At 34.3% G+C, this 11,215-nt stretch overlaps 1 protein-coding gene across 1 annotated transcript in view; it reads right to left on the reverse strand.

The window, feature by feature from the left end:
• Positions 1–6,363: 6,363 nt before the first annotated feature.
• Positions 6,364–11,215, reverse strand: part of LOC144453210 (sodium/glucose cotransporter 4-like) — an 18,758-nt gene continuing 13,906 nt past the window's right edge. Inside the window, exons 14-17 of the mRNA XM_078144487.1 lie at positions 10,765–10,977; positions 9,664–9,723; positions 7,686–7,890; positions 6,364–6,632 (exon numbers count right to left, since the gene is read on the reverse strand). Coding sequence (XP_078000613.1) covers positions 6,364–6,632; positions 7,686–7,890; positions 9,664–9,723; positions 10,765–10,977 — 747 coding nt within the window. The remainder of the gene's footprint in view (positions 6,633–7,685; positions 7,891–9,663; positions 9,724–10,764; positions 10,978–11,215) is intronic.

Below are 11,215 nucleotides of genomic sequence, written 5' to 3' on the forward strand. Positions count from 1 at the left end.
GAGTTGTTAATGGTAAAACATTACATTTAGAAGAGTTTCGATGATTTATGAAAAATATATATTTTGAAATAATAACGGAAAATCCATTTTTATCATAAATTCCAAATATCGTTCACATCCAATCGCACTGGGGAGAATCTTGATATATTGATTGATGTTGAGTACGCACACACAAATATCGTCTAAAATTATGAATATTAAAAAGGATAATTTTATTGCCTGAACATTTAGTATTGGCTCTCGAGCCGAATCCAACCCTAGCAAAACAAAGATAAACATAAGGTCACCTGTAGATGGCAGTATACAGCCCAAAAGTGCGATTTCTTCACAAAGGTCAAAAAAGGCGAAATTGGGGTACATTCGACTGAAAAAACGCCTTATTGCGTAATAGTTGAAAAATGTCACTTTCTTTGTTTTATCAATGGAAACAGGTGTTTAGGGCCCAAGTAAAGCATATTTTATGAGTTGTTAATGGTAAAACATTACATTTAGAAGAGTTTCGATGATTTATGAAAAATATATATTTTGAAATAATAACGGAAAATCCATTTTTATCATAAATTCCAAATATCGTTCACATCCAATCGCACTGGGGAGAATCTTGATATATTGATTGATGTTGAGTACGCACACACAAATATCGTCTAAAATTATGAATATTAAAAAGGATAATTTTATTGCCTGAACATTTAGTATTGGCTCTCGAGCCGAATCCAACCCTAGCAAAACAAAGATAAACATAAGGTCACCTGTAGATGGCAGTATACAGCCCAAAAGTGCGATTTCTTCACAAAGGTCAAAAAAGGCGAAATTGGGGCCGTTTGGACTGTAAAAACGCATTATTGCGTAATAGTTGAAAAATGCGACTTTTCTTCTTTTAACCCATAATAACGTGTCCACGGCCAAACCAAATCATCTGTTTTACGTTTCATAATATCTAACATGTAATTTGGAGTAGTTTTTGAAAAATTAGAATAAATATTTCTGAAAAAATTAATAGAAAAATTAATAAAAAATGCCATACTTTCGTTATAAACTAAAATTCAAGATTTGTTATAACTCGCAACACATTAATTTATGCATTAATAATGATAGGTCAACTGTAGATGGCAGTATACATCGCCAAAAGTCGATTTCTTCACAAAGGTCAAAAAAGGCGAAATTGGGACCGTTTGGACTGGAAAAACGCATTATTGCGTAATAGTTGAAAAATGTCACTTTCTTTGTATTATCAATGGAAACAGGTGTTTAGGGCCCAAGTAAAGCATATTTTATGAGTTGTTAATGGTAAAACATTATATTTAGAAGAGTTTCGATGATTTATGAAAAATATATATTTTGAAATAATAACGGAAAATCCATTTTTAACATAAATTCCAAATTTCGTTCACATCCAATCGCACTGGGGAGAATCTTGATATATTGATTGATGTTGAGTACACACACACAAATATCGTCTAAAATTATGAATATTAAAAAGGATAATTTTATTGCCTGAACATTTAGTATTGGCTCTCGTGCTGAATCCAACCCTAGCAAAACGAAGATAAACATAAGGTCACCTGTAGATGGCAGTATACAGCCCAAAAGTGTGATTTCTTCACAAAGGTCAAAAGGCCTGAACATTTATAATTGGCAAAACAACCAAAAATTCAATGTAAGCTTAATAGGATAACGGAATAGTGTAGTAGCGTTTGTCTTTCAAGTCTACAGGTAGATTGAGAATTTATATCGACACTCGTTCCCTAGCCATCAGAAGATAAGAGATCAGACGAACACAACGCAAGTGATCGAGTCAATGATAAATTTTTCAGCCTCTTTATTTATCTGAGAAAACTTAAAGTACATGATCTCTCCATAATACCCTGTATTAATATATTTTGATGTAAAATCATACAATATTGTAAATTCAATTTTACATACTGCTTTGTTCATTATTACACTATTTCTACTAATAGGCACTATCAATTAAAGTCTTTGTGTGCGTGTAGATTCAGAAAAAAAAACATACACTTTGTTTTGACCATATTTCCACACAAGGCCATATGTCATACCATTGCAAATGGAAAGACCGTTCAAATATCTTCAGAATAACTGCACATATTTCTAAGTAGTTGTTTAAGAAAATCAAACTTGGGATTTTGACATTTATATTTCACCAGTCTAGTAGATTTAGGTACAAACAGAAAATGAATCAACAGAAAAGTGAATTTTACATGACATGCTAGCATTGTTTTTTTTCTGTGTTTGTTGTTTTCCCTGTCTGTCTGGTAGGTTTTGATGAAATTCAAGGACGACAAACAAAGTATTTAATTGATGTGGCCGTAATACAAAATACATGACATTCATGTAGTGGCAAGTTTTGAGCTGTAGCAAGAAAGAAATGTTACAGATATTACATAGTAAAGTTGTAGTTTACAACCCTTGCACTAGTTGTCTAGAAATGCTGTTGATCAGAACGTTGTTTTATCGGTAGTAGACAATAATAACTGGTTTTGTTGGTGTTGAAAAGTTGTCTCCTTATCACACTATCAAGCAGACATAAATTGATACAAAATAACATTGAGTGTCTCTGATATAGGCTCACACCATGTTGTTATCAGTTTGTTTATGTCTGTGAAAGTTATATTGCCATATATAACATGTCTAACTTTCACAGATATAAACAAACTGATAAAAGTATCGCATGATGCATACACAGTAGAGTTTCTTCTCCACTTCTCTATGAGTGAAGCTACATCTGAGCATAGACAGTGAAGAACTCCATTGTCTATGATCTGAGGCAACCATGTATCGATTTATGTCAGTTTGATAGTGACTAAGTGTGATAAGGAGAAGACTTTACGGCACCAACAAAGACAGTTTTAACAGTCCACCACTGATAAAACGACGTTCTGATCAACAGTATTTTCAGACAACTGGTGCAAAGGTAGTACTTGTTATAAGAAAAAATATCAACAGCCATTTCATGGTTAACATTAAAATCTATGGAAAGACAAAATCTGACTCTATAAATTATACAAGTGGAAAAGTTGTAATGAGCACATTGTGGGAGAATTTTTTAGGTATTACAACGAGTAACACTGAAGTAAAGCACTTTCTCTATGTGCTACACTCGTTTATAGCATTCATATTACAATGAGTAACACTGAAGTAAAGCACTTTCTCTATGTGCTACACTCATTTATAGCATTTATATTACAATGAGTAACACTGAAGTAAAGCACTTTCTCTATGTGCTACACTCATTTATAGCATTCATATTACAATGAGTAACACTGAAGTAAAGCACTTTCTCTATGGTAAAGCACTTTCTCTATGTGCTACACTCATTTATAGCATTTATATTACAATGAGTAACACTGAAGTAAAGCACTTTCTCTATGTGCTACACTCATTTATAGCATTCATATTACAACGAGTAACACTGAAGTAAAGCACTTTCTCTATGGTAAAGCACTTTCTCTATGTGCTACACTCATTTATAGCATTCATATTACAATGAGTAACACTGAAGTAAAGCACTTTCTCTATGTGCTACACTCATTTATAGCATTCATATTACAATGAGTAACACTGAAGTAAAGCACTTAATTTCTCTATGTGCTACACTCATTTATAGCATTCATATTACGAGTAACACTGAAGTAAAGCACTTTCTCTATGTGCTACACTCATTTATAGCATTCATACAAGTGTAAAAGTATACTGTTTCAATTGGTTTATTTACAAGCCTAGCATGTGGCCTTTCTAATGTGGTCGGATAGCAAATGAAACAGTATACTTTTACACTTGATATGGATGGTATAAATAATTGTTGTGCATACAGAAAGTACTTTGATGTTATGGGTTGTACTTGATATGGATGTTATAAAGATTGTGGTACATACAGAAAATGCTTTACTTTGGTGTCATGGGTTGTATACAGCCTAGAATCTAAATGTCCAACTTTAATGAGTTTTTTCTACACTCAGACAAAGAAAGTCATGATTGTTCATGAAATGACATAACTGACCCAATGTCCTAATATGCCAAATATGCCATATATGGACATTATGTAACTACCCATAATAGTTGCAGCTACTATTGTTTTCAATGAAAAAGAATATTCACATGACTAAATTATCGGTGATCAAAAGCTATGATTTGATCACATTTGTGCAAGACTTGATCTCACACCTCTGCTATAATTAAATATGTACAAACTTTCACTTTGAATATACATGATAACTCCTTCATTTAAATACACATTAACATAAATAATCATATACTCATTGTACTGTATTATGCAGTAAGGACAAAGCGTTTGATAGTTACAAAATTATTTCTTTGGAATAAATTAACCATGTACATTTTTGTGCAAATGGAAGAGTAAAAGTGCAGTGATCTGTCAACTATACTGGCTGCCCTATATATGGGTCTTGGCTAGTTGTGCGCAAGTGCGAAAAGTAATGTGTAGTTTAGATGGAACTGTAAGCTACAATCAAACTCACAATCATGAATTATAATTAGAGAAATACTTCCTTGGGTCAGTAGAACTGCTATAAATCATCCACGACTGATGAAATTTGCCCTTGCTCAGTGCAAAATAACATGATGCATTTTGGCAAGAAATAGAAATCGTTGGATAGTAAAACATGAATAGAATCTCGCACATGTGTACAACTAACCAAGACCCGTATATATGACAGCCAGTATAGTTGACAGACCACCGGGACAGACATGATTGTAGAATATTACGATGCAAAGTATCCCTCAATAATCATAATAAACTCAACTTTTATATATTAACGGACATCATATGAATTTGGCAGACTTCAGTTTTAAAAGAGTGTCCTCATACATGTCACTGATAGCTATTATAAATACTTTTGTTTATTGCTATCATTACTTCAGGTAGCTATGTTGTATTTATACAGTACTGTGAAGTACAGCTATGCCGTAACTACTTCAATAAAACATAACTTTTGTTTTGAATACAGTTCTATATACCTACACATCTATACATTTCTTACAATTCATTAAAAATACCTGAAACCCTGTCAATATTTCTTTCAGACTGGCAAATATGCTATATATATAACATGTAAATAATATCTATATCTGGTATTAAAATTAATACTTAAAATATTTACAAGACTTTTGTATCTTAATTTTTTGTTTCACACTATGAAAAAAGAACAAGTTATGAGACTGGACTGTTTACATGATGTCCTGACCAACTATATTAAAACGAAAAAATCCCAATTCCTCAGAGTCCTACAACTTTTAGTCTGGCTTCCAACTGTGGTCTACTAACCACAGTCTGGTTAAACGAGCTCGATTAGCACAAAAAGTTGTTCATCCAATCAGTGAACCCCCAGCTGCTATAGTGATGTAAACAGTGTATAAGTAGCATCCTGAGCTGACAAATATACCATATTTGGACATTACGTAACAGCCCAATAAACACTAACTTTATGAGGGACTGTGTTATTGGTTAGCATTTTGTGATTGAATAACAAAGACATGATGTTAATGACTGTGTGGGTGGCTGTGGATGAATTTTAAATTGTATCTCAGGACTCGTTTGACCAGACTTTGGTTAGTAGACCAGATTGGAATTCAGACTACACAACTTTAAATTTGGTCACAAATCTCATGTTCTTGGTTACATTGAAAAATGACACTTTATAAGATATTCTGGTCATATTATCGGCTCTCTTTACAAACTACAATAGTCTGGACACAGTGATTGCAGACATAGAGTTTACAGGAAACTTTGTAACTTAAAATTTGATTGGCAAGAGTACTTTAGATAAATAGGGGCACGTTCAATTTACACAATCATAATTATGATTTCACGTTTGATAAACACCAATCACAATCATGATTAGTAATCACAGTCATCATGCCCCGAACCAAGTCTGTAAGGTATGCCGTGACGGGGCGCCCTCAAACATCGGCTAACCCCTAACAGAGAGGAGGCCGGTGAGGGCAAAACGTCACGGCGTATCTTACAGTCTAGCCCCAAACCGTGATCGAAATGATCACAATATGGCCGACAACGTAATATCATTGAAGGGATCATTCACATGGCTGATGGCAAGTTAGAAATGAAGGAAAACATGATTAAAATTGTGTTCAGTCAGATTGGTAATTTTTATCACTGTAATCATTTTGACGATGTAAAATCATTTAATTTATAAGAAATGTATGAAACTTTTTGAAATGTTTACATGTACATTTTTTAAAATAATCATACTCATGATTGGAGTATTTTGTTTACAACCTCGTTTCCAGAAATGACGTCAGATTAATAAAAATCATGATTGGGAAAATCAAATGCGCCCCAGATTTCTGACTTTACTTTTTATGATCACCTTATGCCCAAAGAAATGTAAAATACATGAACAAGAAAATAACAACCAACAAAATGAAAACTAAATTAATATTTAGGATAATACTTTCAGTTTTAGTTTGTTCAATTGATGTTAGTTTTAACTCCATCGCTGCCTGTTCTTCAGGTGTTAATTTCCTTTGAGGTTCAAATCCACAAAACCAAATGAAGAAACGCGTTAATCGTGCCTTCCATGACATATCTTGAACTCCTGAGGGCTCACTTCCCTGGTCTTCAACAAGGCTTTCCTCTCCTGAAAAAAAGAGGGACAAAAAATGTAATAGTCACTGTGTATCAATCATAAATATCAAATATATTTTGGGTTTTTTCCTCCCTGCGTAAGCAACAGTACCTGCTTCGTTATAAGATGCATGACTGCCTACCCCTTTATCAGTACCTTAATTAACATCTATTCCTTTCCTATATGTTGCTATGCTTTTTATCAAGGTTGCTAGGCAACTCCCATAGACGGCAATACAGGCAGGGTCTGTGTGAAAGGGGTCGGTTTTTTATGCTGGTTGGTATGAGAAAGGGTACACTTTTCATGAGGTGGTGGTATGAGAAAGTGTTGGGTGAATCAAAACTGGCGTTAATTAACATAGACTATGCAGTCAACACTGGAAGCATTTCAACCTGGTGTACCTACCTTCAAAACTTCTGTACTCTCATCACTCATGCAACACTAGATCTAGGGTTAGCTCCATCCTGGGAGCCCTGGCTTTTAGTGACTTTGAATAATTAAAATGCAACTTGGTATCAGAAATGGTATACTTTTTGCACAAAATTGGTATCACAACACTTTGAGTTTCAATGTTTGTGAGGAATTAGCGAACCTCCCCATAATGTTACCCATGGAGTTATCCGCCACCCCCTATATCATACACATTTTATGTTCCCCTCCCCAAGAACAATTTAGTTAGATAAAAAACAGGCTTCTCACAGACCACTCAATACAAATATAAACAACACCACACTCCTGCCGACAAGCAGGCACTGTATGTGTACACATACATATATGTCACCACGGGGAACCATGCAAACAGACTCAAATTCTTGCTAGTTTCAATTTGTATATGTCAAAATCTGAGCCTGCAATGTGATGACATTAAATAGCTTGTTTGTTCCAAGGACATTGTGTGTGTCTGTGTATCAGTTGGGGTGGGATGGCATTTTTTGTATTTGTAATGAGTGGTCTGTGGGAAGCCTGTTTCTTATCTATCTAAACTGTTCTTGGGGAACATAAACTGTGTATGATATGCACACAGTCTTTTGGCGACCCTTCGATATCTCTGCTGTAATTTCCTACCTGTAGAAGTCACTGCTCCATCTATCTCTTTCCCTGTTCCATCTACATCTTTCTTTTCTCCCGTTTCATCATCATGTCTTGTCTCTCCTGTTCCATCTTCTTTCCCTTTATCTAGTTCGTATTTATCCGCTGTTGTGTGTTCTGAATCTGGGAACTCTTCATATTTTTCCTGACTGTGTCGGGTCCAGAATGTCAACCTCAGAATCTAAGATGAAAGGGTTTTGTTAGAACATAATTTAAAAGATTTGAAAGCAAAAGTACATATATGTTACATACCAAGACATTTTTGAGTTTGAGAGAGAATATTCATGGACTCTGGAGTCCATATATCAAATGAAAAGTTCTACACACAGTCAAAAATATTTCTTGGAAACAAATCTCAAACTGATGTCTTGTATGTCATCAGGGGTGTAGTTCACTCCTGACAATGTTGACGAGATGTCAGTAAATATTTAGGGTTTGCTTGCACAAACTTTTTGATTCTGTGCATAGAAATGTTCATGTGATATATTATTGAGTGTTTCAATCGATCTCAATCTACATCTTCAACCACTGACATCTGACTGGACAAATGGAACCTGTTACAAACAGGGAAAGTAAACAAATGAATTGGCACAGCATGTTGGAACAGCAGAGACTTGTATTAAGCACCATGGTTTGATAAGAACAGTTTTATGGCCTCTTTATGTGTGCATGAAATGCCAGGGGAACTGAAAATTTGTTTGTGAATGTGAACTGTTATGTAATGCGGCCATACAACTGTTGTTATCAAATGTTGTTATCAAGTCTCTGTTCTTTCAACATACTGTGCCAAGTGTTATTAATCAAATAAAGTTGTTTACTTTCCCTGTTTGTAACAGATTCCGTTCATCCAAGGGCTGACATCAGCAGTTGTATTTATAAATTTTGGAAAACTCTGACATATTTTTTGCATGGTGCATGGTAATGAAAGATTTTCAATGTGAGAACATCTAAAGTACAGTTAACTCAAAACCACTATGACATGCATATTAATAACATACTGAAGCTGAATTCACCAAACAATCACACAAATAACAATGGCAAAAATATCAGACATAATCAAAAATATAATTATTTTTATTCAAATTTGATGTAAGAATATGGCTTGACTATTTTGCCATATAGATGAGGATTGGATATTTATTTTGGTTTTTTAATTTATAAAACAATTTTATCATGGCTTCCTACTTGAAAAATCAATGTGAAACAACATAGACCAAGTCTGTGTTTGTAAATCAATACATTGCAAAAAGCTACAAAATAAGTAACAAAGTTTGTTATTGTACTTACAATAACAAAGATTTTACATAGTTCATTAATCTTTTCCAATTTATTGAGTTACAAACGAGGACTTGACATATGTTGTTTCACATTTGTATATACTACTATAACAGTAAATGCACCTTTTAGACAAATTAAGCAAAATTACACAAAGATTACTTTGAGCACAAATTATCAAAAACTGATACAAGAAACATGCACACATTGATTAATATAAAGCCTATGAAAAAATTGTTTGGTTCCAGTTACTCGACCCCACCTACAAAATGTAGTTTTTCACTGCTGACCTTACACATTTTTTTCACATATTTGAGAATAAAAATAAAAAAATCACGAAAATTGTGAAATCTCTAGAAATAGTGGATGCGAAAACCGACATCAAAATAAAAAAGTCAATATAAAAGTGTTCTTCCAATCTGTAATGGCTGTACATCTGATGGGAAGAAACCAATAACACAGAGACCATATGGAAAACAACGAAAAACATAACTATATGAACTAGACTCACATATGAAGAAAATGAATAAAAAAAACTTTTTTTTAAAATCTATCTACCCCCACCTATCCTAAAATTGAGAGTAATTGGAACCACACAATTTTTTTTAGGCGTAATACACATTCATGGAGAATATATCTTATTCTCAGAGACATATTCTCTGATAATATGTAAATATACCTTGTCACCCATAGATACATCCTGTGATATGGTAGAAATCTGTGAAGACATTCTAAATATCTTCAAGATGAATAAATAAAGAGTAGAATGGAATATGAAAGAAAGGTTATAATATGAGAAACTAGTAACACTTGAATTATTTCAAACTTTTAATTCACTTTCACTCTTTTTTCACAAGTATGATCCGACGGCTTACATTTACCTACTTAACTGAGCAACATGCATCTTGGCAACTTATTCAAATTTGAAATCTTATAAAGAATCTCCACTGCACTTAACATGTGTTTGACCATTTTGGGGATTTCCTGCAATGGTCTATGGGAAAACCTACGTGTGTTTGGCTATTTCCTGCAAGGGTTTATGGGAAAACATATGTGTGTTTGGCTATTTCTTGCATGGGTTTATGGGAAAACCTACATGTGTTTGACCATTTTATGGATTTCCTGCAAGGGTTTATGGGGAAAACCTACATGTGTTTGGCTATTTTGGGGATTTCCTGCAAGGCTTCATGGGAAAACATCTGGTGATGACATCATGATCACCTGATCTCATTGTCTTCACAAATACAAAGATTGTCAGCACTTTTCTTTTAACCTCCTCTAACACTGAATAGAACCAGAATATTGTCAGACTGCTTGTATCATTGACAGAAGTGGATAGTCTCAGTTACCCAGACTATCACCACTGGGGGTTCTACTATGAGACCATCCAGATAACAGTCTGGGGAAAACGTAATTTGAAGTCACCTGCACCGGAAGTGTCACAGTTCATTTCTTCTAAGCCATGAAAAATGGACTTACGAGGCTAATTGTTCTTTGTAATTAAGATGTATCAGTCACTGACATGATAACCTGTCACAGAGGAATTTTCAACCTGCAATGCTGGATGTGAAGTATTCCCAGCATACACTGCTCTTGGAAAGATCTGATGTGGGCAATTTGTGGTAACAATCCTCCAGGCTCTCATCTGGGTAGTCTTATAGTAGAGACCCTAGGATGACAGTCTGGGTAACCGAGACTAATAGAGGGAGACACATTTTATCCGTCCATGTGTCTGTCTGTGTGTGCCATATATAAATTTATACTAAATTCATTTACTTACCCTGTTTTCAGGTATTGGCGGCGTCAACAAACTTACAACAACCATAACACCAACACAGACCCAGAACAATATCAAAGCAAAGTACATGAAGTTTAATCTGATTATAGCTGGACGAGTGTCTTCACCACAATTTGTTGGTCCATGATAAAATAGATCTAGAATAAGTCTGATTGCACCAATGACTAATCCAACCATTAAACTCCAAAATGCTCCCTGTGTGATACAAAATAAATAAAATGTTGGTTGAATTACAGTCCATTTCCCGAGACCGAGTCAAAACTATTAAATGAACTATCGAGATCAGTGAGTCTGATCACAAGATTTCATGTTGAGATAGACACAATAAAGATAACACACAAACATCCCTTACACAGTGTCTGCTCTGTAGACACAATAAAGATAACACACAAACATCCCTTACACAGTGTCTGCTCTGTAGACACAATAAAGA

The sequence above is a fragment of the Glandiceps talaboti genome, chromosome 23, assembly GCF_964340395.1.
Source record: "Glandiceps talaboti chromosome 23, keGlaTala1.1, whole genome shotgun sequence".
NCBI lineage: Eukaryota > Metazoa > Hemichordata > Enteropneusta > Spengelidae > Glandiceps > Glandiceps talaboti.